The sequence below is a fragment of the Lepidochelys kempii genome, chromosome 10, assembly GCF_965140265.1.
Source record: "Lepidochelys kempii isolate rLepKem1 chromosome 10, rLepKem1.hap2, whole genome shotgun sequence".
In the NCBI taxonomy this organism is placed as follows: domain Eukaryota; kingdom Metazoa; phylum Chordata; order Testudines; family Cheloniidae; genus Lepidochelys; species Lepidochelys kempii.
In genome coordinates, this window is record NC_133265.1 from 15,729,835 (window position 1) to 15,756,055 (window position 26,221).

Consider the following 26,221-nt stretch of genomic DNA (forward strand, 5'->3'; position numbering starts at 1 on the left):
TGAAGGTTATAAATATATAACTGTATTTTATTTTTGAATATTAAATAGTGTTTTTAAATTACAAGCAATTTATTGAATCACACTATGCATGGTAATCAATATACAGAAGAAATATTACAATTTAAAAATGTACACAATTGCAAGACAATTTGACCTGAAATTCCATTAACTATGATGTATTGCCAAAAACTTCATACCTGTATTAAATTACAATAGGAAAACCTCATACCTATGATTTTGTTACATAGCTTCTCATTTACAAATTGAATTAAACATTGTATATATACACACATCAGTACCATTTATCATTAAGTTACACCTATGACTGTGCAAGTTCAAACAATTTAATAAAACTAATAATTTTAAGTCATATTCAAGTTTATCTGAAAAACAGGCTGCTGGTATCACAAATACTTATTTTCAATATATTTATATGGTCTTGTACTCTCTCTAGATTTTTTCATATCAAAGACTTGATCCAAAACTAATTAATATTTAAGGATATTTTTGTATGACTTAAAGCTGAAGAAGTTTTGTACACCCCATTCTTATTTTAAGGCTATTTCTTATAAGGCTAATATACTTCGATTCCACCTTTCACTAAATCCAACAAATAGCCATGTCACTAACACCTGACTTACCACTGAAATTTTAGCATAGTGCTTAATAGTTAAAAAACAAAAAAAACACAACACAAGTATTTCCCTACCAACCAGCCCCTCATGAAAAAAGATTCAATACTACATATAAACTTATTACTTAAAATACTGATAAAAGAAAGAGGCTTGAATGGCTTTCATTAGTGCATCACCAAGGATATGAAAAAAGTGTTTAATCTGTTTGTTTCCATGGAAACGGCAGCGTACATGTACAACATGTGGCTGAAGGTTAGGGACTCGGGAAGGTACAGGTGTTTCAAATAAAAAAATTTACTTTCTTCTCACTTCATTGGCCTCTGTGTGACCGAGTCACATTTTCTCACCAAGAAATTTTTAAAATCACGTTAGCTTCCATTTTAGACTGTAGATGCGATCTTTTTTGTAAGATACTTAAGTAGCCAAATTAAGATAATGCCTTTTAGCATTTAAATAAATAATCAAGACTTTCTATTAGAGAAGAAACTAAAATGGAATCAACCCTCATAATAAACCATTGAAAAAAAACCAGATAAGTATTTCTAAAACTGAAACCATTTGGATAACTAGTGCAAGAGATTACAGAATTTAATGTATGGCCCATTTGACAAATCACCTCAACGTGATTACATTTCAGCTACTCCACAAATTTGCCTTCCTGGCATAATTCATTGTTGGAATGTGGTTTACCACTTGAACACGGTAGTAGTTTGTAATAAAATTTAACGATACATATTTCTAAAAAACTGATTACAATTTTAATCTAGTGAATTGGATTAATGAAATTAGCATCCACTGAGATTAAAGAAGTGTGGCAATTCACAGATATAACAATGATTTTTCTTTGTAATATGGCTAAAGAAACACTTTGTATATCATCCCACACACACAAATCCCATTTTGAACAAAAAATGTCTGTTTGGCAATTCATTATCAAACAGTCCATTTGGACACAGGAGTAAACTTTCATTATTATGTAAGGTTTTAAGACATGGTACTCTTACTAAAGAGAATGGGAGTCACAAATGACTAACACCCTATCAACTGAGGAAAATCCTGATGTGTTGAATGCAAGGTTAAATACTGCTCAGCTGCACAAGATCTGTTCCATAATCTAAATTCCTGAAGTTACAACAGGAACAAAAGTGAAGCTGCATCTCAATATTCCAGTCAAACTATATTAGCTTTTATTTAACCTCAGAAACTATGTTCAAAATCAAGAGATTCAGAATTAAGGCTGAAACTCCTTCTCTAACCCTGTGATACTTTAGGTGTTTCAGCACACATGGGGTAGACAATTCCATACATTCTTTGGAGACTCAGCATATGGAGTTTCATTCTTAATTTTGGATTTCCCTGCTTTTTTATTTATGGTAATATAAAAGTGTTACAGAAAAATACGAAGACTGATGAGACACCTTAATCTGGTGTGTGTTTAAGGAATTTTTAAAAGTCTGTATTACAGAACTAATAGGATGTTTAGTGTGCCACAGGCCTATCATTTATATTTTAATATGTATAAAGAGCATACCACGTAAAAGCTCCTTTAAACCCATTACAGTATATACTGTAAGTGTATATTTAGAACTGGCTTTGCATTTAAAGATATGTTGAAAAATTCTATGAAAAGTTGTTGCTCTGCATGGGCAACAGCAAATTTCTATGATGTTACTCACACTGAAGTACAAGTCTCCCTGTGACTCTCAGGTTCCCTCTGGACCTGAGCTCCTCAGTAGGACAACTCAGTATCTCAGCAATTCATTTTATTTCTAGAACTAATCTCTTTCCCTTGAGGGGTATGAAAGCCATTCTAGCTGTAAGGGCCAAATAACTCTTTAAAAAAAAATATATTCTACTTTTTTTGTACTCCTGTCACTTAAAATCAATGCCCTGTTTTAAACCAAACTGTGTATAAAATAAAATTGCAACATCAAACAGAGCTTAACAGCTGAAAATATGTATTCTTTACGCTGCAGATGATTACAATTCTTAGCTTTTCTGTACCTAGATCTATTCAGCAGAAAAACTAGTCCTATACTAAAGCAGAGTAAACAATATTTATGCCACTAAGATGCAGTATGCTGTACAGCCAGATAGCAGTGTTGACCACAAAGCTCTAAATGCCAGCATTTTTCAGCTTTTTCCAATCTGGCCCCACATTTGCGGCTGCATAATGCATTTCACAGGCAAAGGAATTATTGCCCAACTGTATTTAGTGAGACAGCGAGGGAACTTGTTAGACAACTTATTTAAAGGATTAATTAAAACTAGCTGGATTTGTAATGGAGAGATAAAACTACGTTCACTTCACTTGGACAGCTTAATGGCAAGCTTTACTATCTTACATCTTTGGGTCAGTGCACATTTCAATCAGCACCATGGAGCCCTGGTGATGTCTTAATACAGGCCTGGACAGTTCTCTGGGTGACAAAGTATGAATGCCAATTTTCTACTGATTTAGAAGCAGGATTATTTGCATGCTTAAATCCCCAGTTGTTAATCCTAATACTCAATATTTTTTGCAGTAATTGAGATAGAAGGATCTTTCTGAATGGGAAGGAGGCATGGAAGGCCCAAATCCATAGTAAAAAAAAAATAATTTGGGCTTCAGAATTCATAGGATGAACAAGTGAGCAGCCAGGCCTGATGGGTCAATTTTTATTAAAATTAATCTTTTTACAAGATAACTTGCATTGAAACTGGGTTTCAGGGCCAACATATACCTCCCTCCCTCCAAAAGTAGAAAGTTTTAATGGAATGCAGAAAGGCCATCAAATATGACTAGATAGGAAGGTGCTACTATATGATCACTTTCAAGAGTGAAAATAAGATATTCACTTAATCGAAAATGGATCCCAAAGATACTTCAGACATCCCTCCCCAAATTTCCTATGAAATACAGGCACTCTCACAATTTGTAGTAGCTACCACTTTAAATGGTACTGCATGTAAGATTCCAGCAATTCTAACATAACACTCAGAAATTATGTTTGTTTTACAAGTGCAGTGCATAGGAAAGACTATAACAGTACAAAATGAACTGGTTAACTGGGCCAATTCTATTTGTCTTAATTTTCTTGAAAAAAAATTAAGATTTTGATTCTATACAATGTTGGGGAACATGGGAAGAAAAATCTATAGTGCAATTGCAGTAAGCAAAGTAATATGTAGTAAGTGATATCTTTCAGAATAAATATGGCTCACTATTGATCAACTATCATTCATACAGTTTCAACAACACAGCCACCTGTTGCACAGGACAATTATACACAATTCTACAACAGGTAGTATGTTCAATAGATAACGAACTACATGGAAAAATATAAAAAGAATATGATACAATCCCATACATAAACCAGAATGTAGTGTAACTGCTTTACATGTTTGTTACAAATAATTATCTGAATACTTCAAGTACTTGAAAACAGCGGCAGAATCATTCAATGAAAAGCAAATTGCATTGATTTAAAAACAATACATTACAAAGTTAAATACACATTCAAATTAATGTCCTGATTTAACATTGCTTTCAGTGTTTGTTTTAAGTCTTAGTATTTCTTGATTACCTGTATTTCACTCCAGCAGATCCACATAAGTTTTAGACAGAGTTTATCAGACATTAGTCCAGAGTAGGTATGTACCACATGTATAATTACAGTGAGGAAACTAACTCATCTAATCTTTTTCTCCATCTTCACTGCTTCCTATTAGGAGAGGAAAAATCAGAAGACATAGGTAAGATACTTGCACATTTTCTTTATTATTTAAAAATATACTAAGGATTTTCTGTATAAGCCTTCCCTAAATTCTTTGTTAGACTTTTCCTAGAACATGACATTCTGGTTCACTTTCTAAAGTACTGGTTAAAATTTCCTTTTTTTTAAACTTTCAGCTACTCCAAAGTTAAACATGTGGCACACGCATATATAAGCACATCTGCTTAAATCACACAGTTCAATGTCACTGTTTAGGTCACATGAGAAAGTGATGTATGATCTCTAAAACATCTCTTATCAATAGATTACTAAGCAGCAAATATAATACAATGCAAATAAAACTAATATTGATTCATTTTTTATAAAAACTGAGAACCAGGGAACATCAGTGGCTAACATTTATTTTTAATCTCTTGATAAAATATTGTATTTATAAAGATACTTTGAAATTATTTTTGAGTTTGTCCCTATTCTTATTTTATCGTTTTTTTCTGAGGCATTTTGGTACTAAAATATACAGAGGAACACTTTAGCAGAGCCAGGAATATAAAGGAAACTGCTCAGTACAGAAATAGCATCAGTACCTTAACATTACTGTATATGGGTCTACTGCTAAACCCTCCTTTAAGAAGGAAATTCCCTACCTACAACAGATCAAGTTCTAAAAAGACGTTGCAATCCCTAGCAGAGTCTCAGGGACATACTTCCTACAAGAAACTAGATTATAAAACAAATGTAGGTACTACAATAGTCTAATACTGCTCTTAAAGGTCCTTAACTAGCGAAATAAAAACAAAAATTAAATTATGGCCAGTGATGGGGCCATCATAGAAAGATTCTCAAATACTTTAGAAGCTATAATTTTTTCCTCTTTATGGGGGAGCATGGTTCCTTCCAAAGCTCCACAGAGTGGCTGCCAAGGTAGAAATCTTATTGTTTTTCCTAGAAGGGATAACGTAGTTCTCTGCTTTAGGAACAAACCCAGAATTTTGGCAGTGCATGTGCACAGGTTTTTCTGGAGAACATTTAGCAACAAAAACACAATTATTTTGATCTAAAATGTTTTGAGCCCAGTATAAGAACTATTAATAAATTACTCGTTTAATCAGGAAAATCATTTAAGATCTTATTAGCAAGGAAAAAGTTATTTGGATTTACCAAGACAGTAAACACACAAATACAGGCCCCAACACCAAGATTTATATTCAATTCACTGGTTTCAGAGTAACAGCCGTGTTAGTCTTTTTTCGCAAAAAGAAAAGGAGTACTTGTGGCACCTTAGAGACTAACCAATTTATCTGAGCATAAGCTTTCGTGAGCTACAGCTCACTTCACTGGATGCATACTATGGAAAATTGGGTGGGGAGAAAACCTGGATTTGTGCTGGAAATGGCCCACCTTGATTATCATACACATTGTAAGGAGAGTGATCACTTTAGATAAGCTATTACCAGCAGGAGAGTAGGGTGTGGGGAGAGAAAACCTTTTGTAGTGATAAACACCCATTTTTTCATGGTTTGTGTATATAAAAACATCTTCTGTATTTTCCACAGTATGCATCCGATGAAGTGAGCTGTAGCTCACGAAAACTTATGCTCAAATAAATTGGTTAGTCTCTAAGGTGCCACAAGTACTCCTTTTCTTTTATTCAATTCACTGACAGTATTTGCATTATTTACAGCTCTGCATTCTATTTTAATATAACACTTGTTCAACAAGCTATTAAGAACAGGCCTTACTTAAAAGCCAAAATATTACAGAAGTCATCAAAATATACACGGTTTACTTGAAAGAAACCTAAATCTACTTACCTCCTTGCTCAATATCTGAATCTGTAACATGTGTAAGAGAAAAACTTGCAATGTTTGCAGGAGAGATCGAGAACCTGGAATAAGGTGATGAATGTGACCAGTTTTGTTCAAGACTCCGGGAAGGTGGAGGTGGAGAAAAGTACTTTGAAGTCTGAAGAGGCGGCTTAGAACTAATGAGGTTATTTGCTGACTTAGCTATAAAAGAGGGTTCTGAAGAAGAGAAATCATCATCCCATTCAAAACCTCCACCTACAATAAACAATCAGAATTAATAAAGATATACATAATTTAAGGTAGTGTAAAATAATCAGTTTAAAAAGCAAGCAGTGAAAAATTGTACTGGATTTGAAGAGTACAACTTGGTATATCACATTCCCGCTCCATAAAAACAACTGCTTATTAGAAAATACAATTTAATTTAAAAGTGCTGTATCTTAGGGAATCATTGGGGCTACAAATGAATGCTGAAGGAAATCTGACATTACTAGCTTTCTGATGGTAGAATGTACAGGTCACAGAATAAGGGACCTTAAAAATCCCAACATTTTCTACCCTTTCAATTCCAATTGGATGTTAGTGGCTGTTACTGAGAATTGCTATCGGAAAATATTGCTTGCTAACTAAGAGAAGTTAGGGGAACTTGTTTTCAAAGAAATAAACATTAAATTGCTAACTAATGGCTTTGAGATATATACCAATATTATTGTGGAAAATTAAATGGAATGGGGTGCAAGGTAGGAATTCTGATTTTTAAAGATTATTCTTTATTAAAAATCTTTAATTTGTTATGTTCTCTATGATAAATCATGTGGACCTATTCAGAAGTTTCCAAAATTAAGTTTTTTGATCTCTCCAGGTCTCTATCTTAGTGAAGCTTAAGAAGCTACAGACTCCCATACGATCATCATGAAAAGTTTGTTTCCATGGTCAAGAGGAGCTACAACGGCCCAGTGGAAATATTACTTAAGAAAGTTTTATTTTCTCCTCTTGCTTCATTAGGCCATTGAAGCTCCTCTGGTATGGCAGGAGGAACTCCCTTCGAACAGCTTCTCTGGCTTCACCAGGAGAGGGAGCCACAGTGAAGACAAATTTTTAATTTTTAAGGAAGCATGAAGAAGTTTTACAAATTTACAAGGAAAGAACAGTGGGAAAGTTAAAACCATAAATGTCGTCCAGTTTATTAAGCAGTTACAACAGGTCACCAGGAACAGAAATACTCTGCAGGGCCAGTAAAGTCTTCCAGGCCCTAGTATGTGCCAGAGGAAAATGTCTGAGCCCTGCTAAAGAGTATCTTATAAAATTGAGAAACTGAAGGCAGTGTTGTATGGCATATTTATGAAGATTATATTCCATAAAAACACATTTAAATTGCTACCAAAGAACCCAGAACTAGGTTTTGTTTAAAATATAGAATTTTGTTAACCAGAAGTACCTTCTTCATCAGTAGAGCTTTCTGAATTTGTAAATCTGTTCAAGTAACTGAGACCTGAAGAGAGGACAGGAGTGCTAGCAGAGCCTTGGTTATTTGATTCTGTTGCACGGTTTCCCAGCTCTTTGGTTGGTGTTTCCTAAGAGAACCCCAAAAAAATTTAGTTCAATTCCATTACTGTACATGTGATTTTATATATATATATATATAAATAATAATATATATATATACACACACACACACACTCAGATGTCAGCAGTTCCAAAATCATGTTATTTCCCAAACCCACTTAGACTGTACAGTCACTCTTCAACCAAGAACACAGCCAAAATTCCATTTATATTTTATATATGTATTTGAATTGAAATATTATACATTGTAATCCATAGTAAAGTTGCACGGATGAACACTACAATGTGTGCCGGAAGTGTGAATTTTTAAACTCCCCCCACTGTCCTCTACTTAGAGAGGGTCCTTTAAAAAAAAAAAGAAGCATATAGCAATGAAGTGTAAGACTTTTAGACTGACCATTGTCGTCTTCTTTGCATGAAACAATTTAGTTAACTATTTTTCATTTTCAAAATCCATCTTTCAGTTCCACCCGCCACCATTACAGTTCTATCCTTTAATAATACTTCAGGGTGAGGAAGTAAATTAGAAGTTTAGTATGGTATATGAAAAAGCTACTAACATGTAATCAGTTAGTGAAACCAAGAAATAAGAGACCAAATATTGGTAGAGATATCGTTCTAAGGTAGCAGATGTTTTTCCTCTAACAAAAGGATTGCTATTTTTTTTATGGCAGAGGCCACAGAGCAAAAGAGTCACCTCTATTTTTTTTACTCCAATATGCAATAGACCTTTTAATATTTTTTATCCACTTCTTCACAAGCAACATTTCCAAGGCTTGACAGTAGGTCTCTATTCATTTAAAATTACCATGCTAGTCTGGGTTGCTATAAGCTTTAAAAAAACACAGCTTGTTATTATATGAAGTGAATAAGGAAACAAATGTAACCTTGGATTTTATTAAGTAGATCAAGCATTTATATTTTATTTGTACTGGATTAACTTGAAGAATCACATGTATCAGATGAAGAAAAAGAAGAAAATAATACTGGAATTCAAATACTGAACTACTCTACTGTTTTAGTTTAGGCTCATTAGATACACGTATATCCACCCTGGATAGGTGAAATGCAGGAAAAGAGTTAGTCTGAAATAGTAAATGAAGATACTTGGACTGGAAGTATATTTGAATTCAAATACTTAAACCAGTTAAATATAAAAATGGCAATATTTCTACCAACAGTATAAGAACAGTCCTGACCTATAAAATATTTGTGATATATATTAAAAAATAGCCCAGACAAATGAAGTGCTTGTAAAAGGTGTCAAAATGACAGTCTTGAAGACCATATTCTTCTAGCCAGCACAGGTGTGGTTATTCAAGTTCTTTCATACTCTCCATGTAAAGCAAACTACATTTCACTTTATAAATACTAACTTGCACCAATACACTGCACTGAACCTTGGAATTTCAAAAGGTCCTTTTCTAATGTGGATACATGTTTATTAGTTTTTAATGAGATGAGTGGATAAGTTTGTAAAGACTTAACAATAATGAAGTTTGCTGGTATATCATCTTGAATCTGGGCTTTAAAATTTTGATCATGTCCTTTTTTAAAAAAAGGATCTAAATTCTAGAATCAATGCTTAGTAAGTAAGAGGTCAAGATACCTGATCAAACAGATAGACTGTGACATCGTCGAAGAATGTTACTGCCTTTTTCTCATTTTTCCAATACTCAGAGGGCATGTCATGTTTAAGAGATTTTGGAAGTTTCAGCAGGCTTCTCAGATGTTTTCCATCATCTTTATCAGAAAGTATCACAGGCACTTGATGCACAGTTTCATCTTCACTGTCAGAGCTAAGACTACACATACGGAAAGTTCTCATATCATCCTCAGAATCATCACTGTTTTCATCTTCTTCATCTGCATCATCTCCATCCTCTGATGAATCAAGCCTTCCAGAAACATCAAGTTTACCAAGGTATTTTCCTTCAATATCTGGCTCTTTCAGTTTAGGTCCTTCAGTGTGGCACAAGGATTTTTCAATATCAGTTGAACCTGAAGGACTGTGTATGTTATGAATAGACTGTAAGTCTCCGCATGCAAGAAATTCTGAAGTATTAGTGCCAACACAAGAGACATTTCTGCGAGATTCCTCACATAGTTTAATTTCACCCCTATAGTTCTGTTCAGAATTCACTGCAAATATCGGAGTTTCTTTATTCCATTTGTCAGGACACACCTGCATCATTACATCTGTTTTCTGTGTCCCCAACTTGTCATTTAATTCTAACTGTGTGTCTAAATTACTGGGGTCCTGGTAATCCTCTATTTGACTGTGCTTTGACTGTATATCTCCAAAATAATAATAATCTTCAGTTTTATTCTCTATGCTGGAAGAGGTACTACAAATATCTACTGTTGGTTCTGCTGATTTGTTTACAATCTCTTCTGTTTTTTTGTCTGGCTCAGAATCATTATCAGAAAAATAAGCAGAGTCCCTGTAAGAGTTCTGATTTCCATTAGCAAAATTCTGTGTGGTTATTTCAAAGTTACTATTGCTATGTATTGAATCTGAGCAAGCTGTTTCTGCAGAAACAATGATTACTGGATTGGCTGACAAATCACTAGCATTCCTATCACCAACACCACATAATGCAGTGTCTGTGTTAGACGTATCATCAACAGTAAGATGTGAAGACCATTCTGGAGACTCCAGATTTTCAGTTTCATAGCCACTATCAGCAGGTTTATCAGGTGGCAAAAGTTTCTGCGAACTTTGGGCCCCTAAAGACTCTAATACCTCATTCACATCTAATGAATCCATGGAGTCTGGTGTTTTTATGGATTGTTCTGTAGTCTGTGAGGGAGATGATGAACTATCTTCCAACAGATTATCTTGACTTGCACAGTCTGATGAAATGCCAGATATTAAAGTCACTTCTTTAGGAGCGTCACTATATTTTTGAAGATGATTGAAAGTTTCATTGTTGTTTTCCAGTAAACCCCCATCATCCTGTTCTAAGACAGGAGACTTGTTCTGCAAATCATAGTTCATAGATTCCTTATTAGTATTTCCTTTCTCTACACCAAGGTTTCTCCCAAAAGTAATTTCATCATAATTAACAAGTGTTTCATTTTTTATTTGTCCCTCAGACTCTTCAATTTCAAGTGTGACGCCATAACATGAATCGTTTCCAGAACTTTGATTTTTGGCATTACTGGATAGTATTTCAATGGCGGCATCTTCAATGCCTTGTTCCTTTCCTTGACAGAGACCATCATTAATACTGTGAGATGAGTTTTTATCCACTCCAACATATGAAAATGTATCACCACCTTTCAGTATGGGGAGGTTCTGATATTTATCTTGTGACTTCTCATCTGTTACAAGTGAAGAAACAGAAGGCACCTGCATTTCTGCAAGCGACTGAAGCAGAACAGTCACATCTTCATCTGCAGGCACATGGACATGATCTTCTTTGTTCCCAGTTTTAAAATCATCATGCAATAAAGAAAAGTCTGGTGTATTTTTAGCCAGTTTTAGCTCAATGTCCAGAGAGTTCCTAGTTGATGTTTCTGATATATTTTTAAAATCTGTTTTTGCTGATTTTGGCCTGATATCATCACTGCTATCTTTGTTAGTCAATATCCCCTTTAATAAATTCTTCTCTTGAAGAAACAGAAAGTTATCAGAGAGTTCTTCTACAGATAGCACGCTAAAATCAGACTCTCTCATATTTTCATATAAGGAAACAGCCTCATTTGCAGAAACATGACTAGAACTCTCCTTATAAGGATAACTGACTGCTTTTGATACCTCTACACTTGAATTTAAAACTGTTGGCTTAAATTCTACATGAATATCATTTAGTTCAGTTAAGTCAAATATATTTCTGTTATTTGTCAATTCCTCTGCTCTGTCAATATCACTAAATATATTCTGGAAAGGGCTTTCAGGACCATTAGTAACATGCAAAGCCTCATCTTTAGGATCTCTGTTATAGTAGAAAAACTCCCCATCTGTGCTGGATTCTTCAGCATCAACATCCCTGGGAACCATGAAGAGAGAATTTTTGTCTTGTACAACTTCTTGATGATCAACTTCTGTTGTTAGTACAGCTGACTGATGATCAAAATTCATGCGATTGCCCCTGTCTTTTTCTTCTAACTGGATATAGTAATCACTTCCAAGAGAAAGTTTGTGAGCATCAAAAACAGGAAGCACCCCAGGTACATTAAGTGAAGCTTCCTGACCACTTTCATCCTGTGCTCCAGACCGTTGCTCTGAAAGTGACCTTTCAAAAACCTCAACTGGAAAGAAAATGTTTGTATATGCCATTGCTTCATCAGAATTCACCTGACCACATTCATCAAAATGATCATGTTTAGCTGCCTCCCAGATATATTCAAAGCTGAGTCCATGACTTGTTTCAGTTACAGTGAGGACTTCTTCCATTTCCTGGCCAAGTCTATCTCCTGTGAAATGATCTAGGATTGGAAATGCAGAGTTATTTGATTCTCTATTGGAAGTGTTTGGCTTAAGAGCATTCCACTGCTGTTCAAAATCTATCTCAGAGTCCCTTTGGCTTTGCATGCGGAGATATGTTAAAAGTCTGTGTACTTCCTCTGCTGTTGGTCTCTTATCCGGAGGTAGCCAGCAGAACTGTAGAACTTCATACCTGTGAAGAAGAAAAGGATATTTTCAACAGTTACAATATACAAAAATAACTGCATTCCCTTTTCATTCACTGCATGGACAGGCTACACGTTTCAGTTCATTACTTTACATCAAGCAATTAAACTCAAGAGGTTTCCTTTTTTATTAGTATACTTCGCTAAAATGCTTTCCTTATCTGTTGCAATTCCTTTTGCTTGTTAGCTAGGATCACTTTTCCAGAAATATATGAATATGCAGCTCTTCTGACTTATTTTTGATAGTATAAAAATTACAATGTTTGAGAAACCTCTAACAGTTCAGAGTTTGTTTGTTTTTAAATAGAAAGAGTCTAAAAAGAAAATTACCATCTATCAGAATATGGCTGTTCCAGATGTGGCTTAGAGAGTTTAACGAGTTTCTCTTTTATGACCTGGATTAGAACTTCTCTGTCAGAAAAGTGTGAATAAGGCTGAGCAGCATTATCAAAGAGTTCCCATAATGTTATACCCAGTGACCTGAAAAAGAGAAGTGACAGTTTTCTATGAAACAATTTTTTATTATTTGTACTGACGTACTATATAGTGGCCCTCTTGTGCTAGATGTGATATACACATGCCCATAAAAGATTAAAATAAAAGCAGGTTTGTTTTGTTTTAAATGATGCACATCAGAGCATCAAGACAATGCTACAGGTGCCAGCTTTTGGCAAACCCTCCTCTATTCAAACAGCGTAAAACAGGTGTGTATATATGACAGCTCCAATTCAGCCTTTTGTTAACTCAACAAAAATCAAAATCCTTAGCCTATGGAACATAAGAGCCTTAAGGGATTCTACTATAAGAATTATTTTTTATTTAGTTTCTGTCCCGGTAAGGGTCAGCCTATCCCACTGCGTTGCATTGAACAAATTTGTTTTTAAGTGTAGCATTTCTTGCTCAGCTATGTAAAATAAATGTTATAAACAAAGTCACAATGAGTTATGGCAGGAACACATACAGCAACACCTTAACCCTCATCCTATCTAAAATGTCTATTCAGAGCAATTTATCCCTTAAAATATAAGGAACTATCACCCTGGCCAACCTGCCCTCTTATCCCAATCTCTGAAAAACAAAAAACAAAAAAACAACAACCCAGAAACATTAAAATACCAATAATATTAAGATCTGATATTTATCTATTAAAAAAAAAAACACAACCCTGGAGTATCTACCGTGTATGATGCATAGAATAGCCACCAGAGTTTCACTTGGAATGCTTAAAGTTTAACTGCATGAGCACATAATAGCACAATGTCTTATCTGCGGATCTGGCATGTAAGATGAACAGATGTTACAAACTGAGACTTGGAGCCACTACTGTCACAGGCCACCTGCTTTCTGACTAGTGCAACAAACAGGAAATCAACTTATTCTACTATTCAATGCATTTTATTCTACTGTCTAGGTACAATAGGAAATTAGGATTTTGGGTAAAATCTTGAAGAGCACTTAAGTGACTCAGGAGCCAAAGTCCCTTTTTCAAAGTAATTTAGAAGCCTAAATATCACTGAAAGAAATGAGACTTTGAAGATAGAACTTAGGTTATTTTGAAAATTTTACCCATAGCCTAGATTCTTTGCAGACCTTGCTTATTAACCGATGGCAACAACCAATGCAAATGGGAGTAAATGAATGTATTTAACTTACTTCTCTGAGATGAATGGTATATTGTGGAGCACAAATGTTAAAGCTCTACTGTAGTGAATTGTGCCAAGGCCACATCTGACCCAGGAATAATATTTTGGCCTCCACTATCAAAACGGTCTCCATCATCAACGACTGTTACCTTAATGGTCAAATAATTTGCTGTTTCTCTTCTTAACTGCTGGCAAGTGTTTGCCTTGTATACAGCAAGTATTTCTTTTACAACTGAAATGTAAAAACCTATTCTGCTAAACATATTTCCATAATTTTATTTTGATGTTATAACCACTTAACAGCAAATTTAGAGCATTAAATACAATTTCAAGCCAATAGAGATTAATTTGAAAAATTCCTACAAAATGAATGATAGCAGAATATTAAATCCAGTACATCAAGCCAACAGTCAGTCGATTCAGTCCACTCCTTACAATGAAAATACATTGATTAATAATTGTGTATTTTATACTGAAAAATGTATGAACTCCAATTCTTTCAAATATTTAAAAGTCTACTACATACCATATGTTACTATACTTGGTTTGCTCTGCTGCTAACAATCTATCTTGAAAGCTTGTTACTAGCTCAGGTGCAATCCATCGAAGAGGAATAAATTTCTTCTTATCTGTCTCAACATAATCCTCCTAGTGATGGGAAAAAGAAAACCAAAATAAAAGCTAATCCAAGGTTTATGCTTTCCAGGGGCTTCAAGGTTTGTTTTTTAATTTATCTCCCTGATTTCTCTCATTAAGAGAGGTTTGTAGCCACTTCCTTTCTTCTCAATATTTTCTTTCAGCAGAATGGCAAGTAAATATTCTCTGAAGGTCCTTAAATCTTTCTATAAAATGATTACACATAGAATAAGTGATCTAAGCATCCTTCTCACCATAAAAAATTAAGGTAATTTTCTATGCAGCATAGAGGTCCCCATTGAAAAAGAATATCTTCCACAAGTGTATATCAAAGTTCAATCAATTTATATTAAGAGAACAGTTCTCAACATATTAAAAACATTTAGAAATGGTTTGGTAGCTAAAATACTTGGAAAATCGGTTAAGTGAGAAAATGGATTTCAATTGACATTCCCTTCTCCCTCCACTATCCAATTTGTTGAGTATTATAGTTTGAATTAATATGAAATATTATGAACACTTACATTTCAAACAATATTTTAAAAAATTGATCAACAATGTGTTTTACCTTGACTTTAAACTTTAATGCATATCTTCTTTAATAAAATTTTAACTTCTACATCATCCCTGCATTCTTTTATTTTAGGACTCTTGTAGGGCAGGGCATACAAGCCTGAATGGTAAGTTGAAGTTTAAGAACACAAGAATGGCCATGCTGGGTAAGACATATGGTCCACCTAGCCCAGTATCGTCTTTCAACAGTTAGTGCCAGATGCTTCAGGAGAAGTGAACAGAACTGAACAATTTATCGAAAGATCCATCCCGTCGTCCAGTCCCAGCTTCTGGCAGTCAGAGGTTTAGAGACAGACACCCACAGCATGGGGTTGTATCCCTCACTATCTTGGCTAATAGCCATGGATGGACCTATCCTGTATGAAATTTATCTAATTGTTTTTAGAAACCAGTTATACTTTTGGCCTTCAAAACATCCCTTGGCAACGAGTTCCACAGGTTGACTGCACATTGTGTGAAGAAGTACTTATATTTGTTTTAAACCAGCTGCCTACTAGTTTTATTGGGTGACCCCTGGTTTGTGAGTTAGAAAGGTAGACAACACCTCCCCTGTTCACTTTCTCCACAGCACTCATGATTAAGGCTAAGATTTTGTCACAGATATTTTTAGTAAAAAAGTCAGAAACAGGTGACGAGCAAAACAAGAAAAATTCATGGAAGCTGTGACTGGTCTGTGACTTTTAGTAAAAATATCCGGAACAAAATGGTTATCTGCAGATCTCCACACTGCCTGAAGTGGGGCAGCTGTGCAGGGGCTAGAAGCCACCAGCACCGCATCTGGGGGCTGTGGGGTACCCCTGCCACCTGCAGCTCCATGGATCCCCCACTGCTCATGGGGGTAGGGAGCTGTGGGGTGCCCCTGGCTCCCGTGTCAGCTGGGAGCTATGGGGTACCCCCACCACTCAGTTTGGGGACCTGCCACCTCCGGCTGCCCGGGGATTCCTCCGCCACCCACAAGCTGCAGGGAACTCCACTGCAAGTGGCGGCTGGGAGCTCTGGGGGCCTCCAGAGGCGGTGGGGTACCCCACAGCTCTTGGCCCCGGCAGGCAACCCTGCAGCTCCCCACCACTGCAATCATGGATTCTGTGACTTCTGCGACCTCCGTGACTAAATCGTAGCCTTACTCATGATTTATAGACCTCCATCATCTCACCCCCTCAATCAGCTCTTTTCCATGCTGAACAATCCCAGTTTTTTAATCTCTCCTCATATGGAAGCTATTCCATACCCCTAACCATTGTTGTTGCTAGTCTCTGCATCTTTTCTAATTTTAATAAGTCTTTTTTTGAGATGGGGTGATCAGAACTACATGTAGTATTCAAAGTGTGGGTGTACCACAGTTTTATATAGTGGTGTTATGACATTTTCTGTCTTATTATCTATTCCTTTTCTAATGGGTCCTAACATTGTTTATTTTACAGCTTATTTGACTAGCACTTCACATTAAGCAAATGTTTTCAGAGAACTATCAATGACGACTCCAAGATCTCTTTCTTGAGTGGTTAACAGTCAAGTTAGAACACACCATTTTATATGTATCGTTGGGATTATTTTTTCCAATGTGCATTACTTTCCACTTATCAACACTGAATTTCATCTGTCACTTTGTTGCCAAGTCAGCCAGTTTTGTGAGATCCCTTTGTGACTCTTCACTGGCAGGCAGGCCGGCCTTAAACTACCTTGAGTAATTTAGTATCACCTGCAAACTTTGCCACCTCATTGTTTACCCCTTTGTCCAGATCATTTGAATATGTTGAACAGCCATGGATCTGTACAGGGACCAATGGACTCTGCTATTTACCACTTTCCAGTGTGACAACTGACCATTTATTCCTACCCTTTGTTTCCTATCATTTAACCAGTTACTGATTCATGAGAGGACCTTCCCTCTTATCCCATGACTGCTTACTTTGCTTAAGAGCCTTTTGTGTTGGACCTAGTCAAAAGTTTTCTGAAAGTCCAAGTAAACTATATCCACTGGATCACCCTTGACCCACTCAAAGAATTCTAATAGATTGGTGAGGCATGATTTCCCTATATACAAAAGCCATGTTGACTCTTCCCCAATATATCGTGTTCATCTGTGTGTCTGATAATTCTGTTCTTTACTATAATTTCAAACAATTTACTTGGTACTGAAGTCAGGCCTCTAATTGCAAAGATCATGTCAGGAGCCTTATTTAAAAATTAGTGCTACATTAGCTTTCCTCCAGTTATCTGATACAGAGGCTGATTTAAGCGATAGGTTACATACCACAGTTGTTAGTTCTGCAATTTCATATCAGAGTTCTGAAGGAACTCTTGGGTGAAAACCATTTGGCCCTGGTGACTTATTGCTGTTTAATTTATCACTTTTTTCCAAAGCCTCCTCTACTGACACCTCAATCTGGGACAGTTCCTCAGATTTCTCACCTAAAAAGAATGGTTTAGGGATAGGAAACTTCCTCTGCAGTGAAGACCAATGCAAAGAATTCATTTAGCTTTTCTGCAATTGCCATGTCTTTCCTGAGTGCTCCTTAGTATCTAAGTCACCAAGCAACCCCCACTGATTGTTTAGCAGTCTTCCTGCTTCTTACGTACTTAAATTTTTTTGCTGTTAGTTCATGTGTCTTTTGCTGGTTGCTTTTCACATTCTTTTTTGGCCTGCCTATCTACACATTTACCAGACCTCCAAATTTTTAAAGGATGTGTTTTTGCCTCTAACCACCTGTTTTACAATGCATTTTAGCCATGGTGGCATTTTTTTGGTCCTCTTACTGGTTTTTTTTTCTTTTTAATTGGGCTATACATTTAGTCTGAGTCTCTATTATGGTGTTTTAAATAGTTTTCATGCAGTTTGCAGGCATTTCACTCATGATTGCTCCTTTTAGTTATATTTAACTAGCGTCCTCATTTGTGTGTAGTTCCCCTTGAAGTTAAATGTTTCTTTGATCTTTCCCCCCCTTCTATGATGTTACATTTGATTACATTATGCTCATTATTATCAAGTGGTTCACCTATATTTACCTTTGTACCAGATCCTGTGCTCCACTTAGGACTAAATTAAGAATTGTCTCTCTCCTTGTGGGTTCCAAGACTAACTGCTCTAAGAAGCAGTCATTAACGGTGTCTAGAAATTTTATCTCTGCATCCTGTCCTGTGGTGATACGTACCCCGTCAATATGGGGTTAGCTGAAATCCCCCATTGTTACTAGGTTTTTTGGTTTTGTAGCCTCATCTCCCTGTGCATTTCACAATCACAGTTTAGTCATGTTAAGAACTCTTGATCCACTCGTCAGTTCTCCAATAAGCGATGTTATTGTATTAACATTCAGTTACGTTTTATACATCCTTTACTTATATGAAAACCAACGATCTAATTTGTAAAGTAACTGATCAAAATCATAGCTCCATAAAAGCAGTCATCCCATAAAATACTGGTTTGTAATCTTAATGTGTTTCATCCAAATATATTTGATACATTTTAATTTTAAGTTGCTCTGAATCTCTTTAAAATTGATTTAGACAAAGAAAACAGATAGATTGACTTACCTTGTATCTACTGAATCCTATTCCATAATCTCCTACTTTTACATTTAAATCAGATGTAAGAAAGCAATTCCTTAAGGCTAAATCACTGGAAAACAAAGAGTACAGTAATGAGAAAAAAAACAAGACAAAAGGATATTCAATACACATTCGAGAGAAAAATCAATAATTTGGAGAATGTAATGAAATTAAATTTAGCATCAGACTACACCAGAGCTTAAAGACCAATTATGATGTTAAATGCACAAAAATCTATAGAAAATGCCATCACAAAAAGTAATTAAGTATATTTATATGCCCTTTTTCAGGACTGTTCTTGTTTACATTTTCAATGCATTTCAGAAGCCACACAAGCCAACAAAAGATCACATTATGTTGCACTGGAACAGTGGAGATCATTTATGCTTCTGTCAGTCATTTTTCTAGAGGTGTAAGTTTAACAACTGATGTACTGAGAAGCTATCCATCTCTCTATATAAAGAGTAAGTATTAATAAATTTATTGGACCAGATATACTTCTATGGTACATGGAGCTAAAAATGACCCCTCCTTATGCCAGCCCACCTCACTATACCTCCCAGAGCATTCCCCAAAGGAAAGGCAGATGAGGATATCCCCCAGTGAAAGTAATGCTAGTGCCTGCTAAGGACTGCTCCCAGTGGAGGAGGCTGCAGAGGGGATACTCTCAATTAGCACATTCTATAATCTGTCACTGACCAGGCACTAGCCCACTATGTACCTTATACACAGGGGAGGTTGTGGTTGAATTGTGCTGCCACAACCTGAATTTGTCGTCATGCCCTGTGCATGAAGTTAAGGTATTAGAAGTCTGAGCAATCCTGAGGTGAATTTATTTTCTTGTTTCTGTAATTTAAAAAGATGAATATTTTGCCATCAATGTTTGTTTGCCATCAAGAAATTTTAAAGCTATTTTAGCCCCTGCTCCCCCTACAAAAAAAGTAAAATCTACCAACCACATGGCTACTTTGAAGGTTCCCACTGCTACTGGTTGAAAAAAAAAAATCTATTCAATCATAGATGTGGGTCATGTTTATTATCACACAAAGATAGTCATTTCCGAGCATGCTGTTAAACGAAAGCCCTTCACAACATATTTTAGGTATCAGAATTATCTGAACAATTTGAGTGTGACAAATCTAGAGACAAAACACAATACCATTTAAATCTCAGAATATTAGAAAGTGACAGCACACTGTGCCAAACTAAAAATAAATGCCAGGATTTCCAATAATGAATAATCAGTGTGGTTAAATAATCTACCATAATCTAATAGTATGATAACTTTCTATCATGCTGTGCTGAAAATGACCGCACTGCACCTTTAAGCGGGGTGGAGGGGTGGGGGAGGGCAGGGAATTTGGCTGGCGGAATGAAAGGAGCAGTGCTTTAAGGCTGGGGTAGGGGAAGAGAGTCTAACTGCTGCAAAAGGGGCGACACGGACATCCCCTGGAATCTGGATGGGCAGAAGAGTTTAAAAGGGGCAGCCCATGCAGTGAAGCCCCCTTTTACATGGAGCAGGCTAAGGCAGCACCCATGCTCCATCCCCCTTAGGTGCTGAAGTACCAGGTTTGGTCTAGACTTGCTGTGGGCATTGCAGTAGCTGCCTCTTTTTAGAGGGGCTGGGAAAGAATTTTCCCCTTACCACTAGACTGGCCTAGGTGGATTTGGGTTTTTTTCACCCTCCCCACAGCACGTTTGGGAAGGGCTTTGTTGACATGTGGCATGAAAGGAGTTAGGCGATATGTCACAACTCATTATATAAGTGGGACAGATGTTCAGTGCAGGTACTCCATAGGGAAGGTGTACAGTGACTGGAGAAATGGCTTGATAAAGGACTTGTCATAAAAATAAAGGGAAGGGTAACCACCTTTCTATATACAGTGCTATAAAATCCCTCCTGGGCAGAGGCAGAACCCTTTCACCTGTAAAGGGTTAAGGAGCTAAGATTACCTTGCTGGCACCTGACCAAAATGACCAATGAGGAGACAAGATACTTTCAAAGCTGGAGGAGGTGGAGAGGGCAACAAAGGGTCTGTCTGTGTGATGCTTTTGCCGGGAACAGATGAGGAATGCAGCCTTACAACGGTTAGTTAGTAAGTAATCTAGCTAGAAATGCATTAGATTTCCTTTTGTTTAATGGCTGGTAAAATAATCTGTGCTGAATGGAATGTATATTCCTGTTTTTGTGTCTTTTTGTAACTTAAGGTTTTGCCTAGAGGGATTCTCTATGTTTTGAATCTAATTACCCTGTAAGGTATTTACCATCCTGATTTTACAGAGTTGATTCTTTTACCTTTTCTTTAATTAAAATTCTTCTTTTAAGAACCTGATTGATTTTTCATTGTTCTTAAGATCCAAGGATTTGGGTCTGTGTTCACCTGTACAAATTGGTGAGGATTTTTATCCAGCCTTCTCCAGGAAAGGGGGTGTAGGGCTTGGGGGGATATTTTGGGGGAAGACATCTCCAAGTGGACTCTTTCCCTGTTCTTTGTTTAAAACGCTTCGTGGTGGCAGCATACGGTTCAAGGACAAGGCAAAGTTTGTACCTTGGGGAAGTTTTTAACCTAAGCCTATAAAAATAAGCTTAGGGGGTCTTTCATGCAGGTCCCCACATCTGTATCCTAAAGTTCAGAGTGGGGAAGGAACCTTCACAGGACTTTAAGAGGTGGTGTTGATTAAAGGACTGGAACTGAGGAGAAGGGGCGGTTGGGGCACCTATGATTGGTACAGCAGGGAGCCAACTCCCTTTTCTTATAGCCCACCTTAACCCTTCTGTGAAGGGAGTGGATGGTAAGGTCCCAGCAATGAATTGGCTGGGGCACCTGGATGGAAAAAGAAGTGGGGTGGAGGGCGTCTGGTAGAACCCTCCCCCTCGGGGAAGTTATTGAATGAACATGGTGTTATCCACGCTGCACACTTATCCGCCGGATAGTCCCAGAAATCTAATAGTAAAGTTATGGCCCGATTAAAAACCATATCAAATGTCTCCTGTCCTCCTTTCAGTATAGCCAGACAATAAAAAAGTAATGAACTTTGTTGAGCATTATAAACAAAGTTCAAAATGCAGCAAATTACTACCCCCTTGTGGTCCACTGTAATTATGCATGCTCTTAAAAAAATGCTCACAAAGCTGGTTGTGATAATGTATGTTCAATCATTTTATGCCACTGACAAGAAGCTGTGCATCATATGAGTTCTCAGTTCTTCTACCCTATCTAAAAGAACCCTCTTACTTGACACACCTAGCATTTCATTTCTGCCATGGTTAACAGTTCCTGTCAAAACGGAAGATACAAATAATTTAGGTTTTAGATACTAGATTTAAGCATTTGAAATGGTTTTCAATAGCACAAATCTGTTATACAAATAATAAGGAACTAATCCATGTTCTGCATAATGATTAAGTTGCACTTGAATTCCTGTTAATATAAATATACTATAAACTGAATTTAAATATCCATAAAAAGGCAATTTATCAAAGCAAAGAGGAAAAATGTAGGAGGTGCACAGAAGTTGTCTCACAAGAAACAAACCCAAAAGCTTAGAGAAACACCAACACTACTCATATCCAGTTTCCATTATAAATTCGTCACAGGTACACACGATCAGTAAGGTAGCTATAGCTGCTCCAGCTAATGATAGTAAGTCAGTAGTGGTTATAGAAAAAGACTCCACATAAAAATATTAGAACTTCATTTTTCACCTTTAAGCTGGGGGAACTTGTTCCTCTTTGACAATATCTTTTGCAAATGTCATCACTTGACAGACAACTTGGCAATGCATTTTAAGCATTTATATTTACACCCATAAGACAAGAAATTCCCACCTAATTTCAGGCAACTATAGCTGGAAAAAAAACCTGGAAGAGAATATGAATACAATACAATTCTAGCTGCTTGAATTTACCACTAACAACAAAATCACTGATGCTGGAGCTTTACCACATACTCTGACAGCATCAGGATAGTGTTGCCAGAAATAAACATTTGCAATGACAGTCTTCCAGGTCCACAGGCAGTTATCTACCAAACTTAGCTACATTTTGAAAAAAAAATATATTGTTCATTTAATAATTGCAAAACCATTGTTTCTTGCATTACAGCACCATCACTCATATTGTGAGTTAAGACTGGTGGTACTATTATAAATCATTATTCAAAACTGTTAGATTCAGATTAAAATAAAAGCTTTCTACTTGTCAGGGAATCTTAGAGGATGTAACAGCCATCACCTACTCATCCTCAGTTGAGGACTCAAGTTTTTATATTCCATCCCCTGCTCTAAAACAAAACCTTTCTTATCCACTACTTTCCTTGGCTTAGGGAAGGGATGCATTTTGGAGCTCATCAATACTATCCCTATCCTGCTGGAGGAACTGTAGCAGTGATATGGTACTCCCAGTTCCAAGGACAGAAATACTGAGCCCAGAAGTCATATGTAATTCTCCTGCAACTTCATACAGTGGGTCAAGTCAGTTGCCCCCATTGCTGAAGCATCTAAGACACATCACCATCAAATTGGGATGAGATGCATGCCTTTGCTTCAATCTTCCGAACAGATACTCAACACACTGGTAACAACAAGCAGCAATGAACACAAGCTAGAACTGAGAAAGAACAGGTTAAGTATAGATAAGTTATATGTATTCAAGTCAGCAGGGCATGATGAAAGTCATCCTAGGATAGTGAATGCACTAGCGGAAGCAATCTCAGAACTGCTAGCAAGAACTCATGGAGGATAGGTGAAGGTCCCAGCATACTGGAGAAAGGTACTATGTTTGCCTATCTTTAAAAAGGGGAAGAAGGAGGACTGAAGGAATTAGAGTCCAGTCAGCCTAATTTTGATACCTGGAAAGATACTGGAACATACCATTAAACAATCAATTTGTATGCACATAGGGTATAATAGGGTTATAAGGAATAGCCAGCATGGATTTGTAAAGAATAAATCATGCCAAACCAACCTATTTCCTTCTTTGACAGGGTTACTGGGTTAATGGAGAGTGGAAGCTGTGAGGTGATATATCTTGATTTTAGTAAGACTTTTGTCAGTCCTGCAGGAGATTCTTATAAGCAAACTAGTGAAATATGGTCTAGATGAAATTGGTTGGTGATGGTCTACAAGGTGAGTGTACCAGTGGTTGAAAGACCATATTGAACAGTTAACAGTTCACTGTCAAACTGGGAAGACATTTCTAGTGGGGTCCCGCAGGGGTCTGTCATTATTCAATGTTTTCATTAATGACTTAGATAATGGATAATATTTGTGGATGACACTAAACTGGGAAAAGTCACAAGCTCTTTGGAGAGCAGGATTAGAATTCAAAACACCATGACAAATTGGAAAATTAGTCTGAAATCAATAATATGAAATTCAGTAAAGACAAGTGCAAAGTACTACACTTAGGAAGGCAAAGATCAAATGCATAAAATACAAAATGGGGAATAACTAACTAGACAGTAGCATTGCTGAAAAGAATCTGGGGGTTATAGTGGATCATAAATTGAATATGAGCTAAGAAGATGCAGTTGTGAAAAAACTAATATTCTGGGGTGTTTTAACCCGAGTGTCATATGTAAGACATGGGACATAATTATTCCCTTTACTCAGCTGGAGTAGTGTGTTCAATTCTGGGCACCACACTTCAGGAAAGATACGCACAAATTAGAGGGTGCAGAAGAGAGCAACAAAAACGATACAAGGTTTAGAAAACCTGACCTATGCACAAAAGTTAAACGAGGCATGCTTAGTCTTGAGGAAAGAAGACTGAGGAGGCATCTGACAACAGTCTTTAAATATGTTAAGGATCGTGAATAATTGTTTTCCACGGCTATTGAAGGTAGGACAAGAAATGATCTGCTCAAACTGCAAAAAGGGAGATTTAAGTTTGCTTATAATTAGGAAGTTTTCCCTAATATCTTAGTTAAATACTGCAATAGGTTGCCAAGGGAGACTGTGGAATCCCTGCCCATGGGCATCTTTAAGAACAGGTTAGCCATAGTGCAGGGGGGATGGGATATATGAGGTCTTGAGCTCCCTTCCAGCCCTACATTTCCAAGTCTTTATAATATAATGCATTATATTATCTGTCTCAAGCTAACTAGTTGCACTGTTGCAGTATAAGGATTGTGGCATTGGGCAATATCCCTGTAAGGTTTTCTCCAACTGCAGTAACCCAAAATTCTAATTCTCTATTGTCTTTGCCTATCAAGGCACTTGCCAACATAATTCTACTCTTATATTTTCTCCTTTTTTAGTGTTTTTGCACTATCTGAGAAAGAGTACACCCCTTTAAAACTGGTGCATGGTGGGAAACACTTCCAAGATATGGAACTGTTACCAGAGGACTCTCAGGCTACCTCTATACCGTGAGCTAGGGGTGTACTTGTGTACACAAACTTGTGCTAGCTCTCAGCCAGCTAACTCAAGTATAAATAGTAGCATTGTCCCAGTAGCACAGGAAGCAGCAGCAGAAGCCTGGCTGAGCTATGTCAAGTACATACCTACCACTTTCAAATATGTTTGTGTGTCATGATTCAGCTGTGACTCTGCTGCCACCACCCAGGCTATTTATACTTGTGCTAGCTTGACGAGCACTAGAGTGAGTATGTGAAAACAAGCTGGGGAAACAACACTCCTAGCATATAGTTAGACACAGCCTCAGTCTGACAGAAGCTGCGACAGAGGAAGTATTTAGAAGTGAAGGAACCTAGCTGGAAGAACCAAACTCTGTTAAATACAGTCTGATTAGCTTCTGACATTCTCCTCTCACTGCGTTTTATAGCGTTTGCTTTATTATAAAATTGGTTTGAGTATTTTGCAAGCATCTTGAGGCCATGCATCATATATTAAAAGCTCCAGAATCCCAATGAGCATATTTCATCTCCACACAGCAGTCCAGCCACTACGGCTCCAATGGCAAAAGGCAACCCAGAGAAAATTAGTCCTATTAGCATTGCTACTGATCACTATAGAAAAATCTTCAACAGCTAGTCCTTTATCCAGAGCTAGTAGGAAGTCTTGGAGTGGCAACAGAGTATTTCATTCAATAAATAATTTGGAATACCACCATTTTATTCCTGGCCCTACTTCATACATCATACCTTTGAAATGGTCATCATAACTTTTCCCACCAGAAAGATTATGTAAGAAAACTAGGAAAGTTGGACTAAGGTCTTTCTTTTGCACTGAGACATGCAGTTATGTTGCAAGAATACTTCATAACTAGGGCTACAGTCTGAAAACGAGAATCCCACTGATACTATGGATCTTTTTGGGAACCAACAGAATAAGTGCAGCTGGGAAAAGGAAAAATATCTCAGACTGAATACCTTACTAGATAAACTACTGTTAACATCAATGGCTTGCAGTAACTAATGCAAAAAAAAACAAACAAAAAAAAAAAAAACACACCACCAAAACACACTCTGGACCATCTTGTACCTAGGTTAAGAACAGGT

The 26,221-nt window shown here is 36.7% G+C and overlaps 1 protein-coding gene across 4 annotated transcripts in view; it reads right to left on the reverse strand.

The window, feature by feature from the left end:
- LMTK2 (lemur tyrosine kinase 2) overlaps positions 1 to 26,221 on the reverse strand; it is an 89,457-nt gene that overhangs the window by 1,894 nt on the left and 61,342 nt on the right. For 2 of the 4 annotated variants that reach the window (XR_012161124.1, XR_012161123.1), the window contains exons 8-14: positions 18,744 to 18,828; positions 14,530 to 14,651; positions 12,691 to 12,840; positions 9,332 to 12,347; positions 7,595 to 7,730; positions 6,163 to 6,411; positions 4,202 to 4,339 (exon numbers count right to left, since the gene is read on the reverse strand). Coding sequence is in view for 2 of the 4 variants with exons in the window: in XM_073362133.1 (XP_073218234.1) it covers positions 4,311 to 4,339; positions 6,163 to 6,411; positions 7,595 to 7,730; positions 9,332 to 12,347; positions 12,691 to 12,840; positions 14,530 to 14,651; positions 18,744 to 18,828 (3,787 nt within the window). In the remaining 2 variants the exon portion in view is untranslated. Of the gene's footprint in view, positions 1 to 6; positions 4,340 to 6,162; positions 6,412 to 7,594; positions 7,731 to 9,331; positions 12,348 to 12,690; positions 12,841 to 14,529; positions 14,652 to 18,743; positions 18,829 to 26,221 lie in introns of those variants that run through there. The other 2 variants (XM_073362133.1, XM_073362134.1) reach the window with 1 other exon arrangement.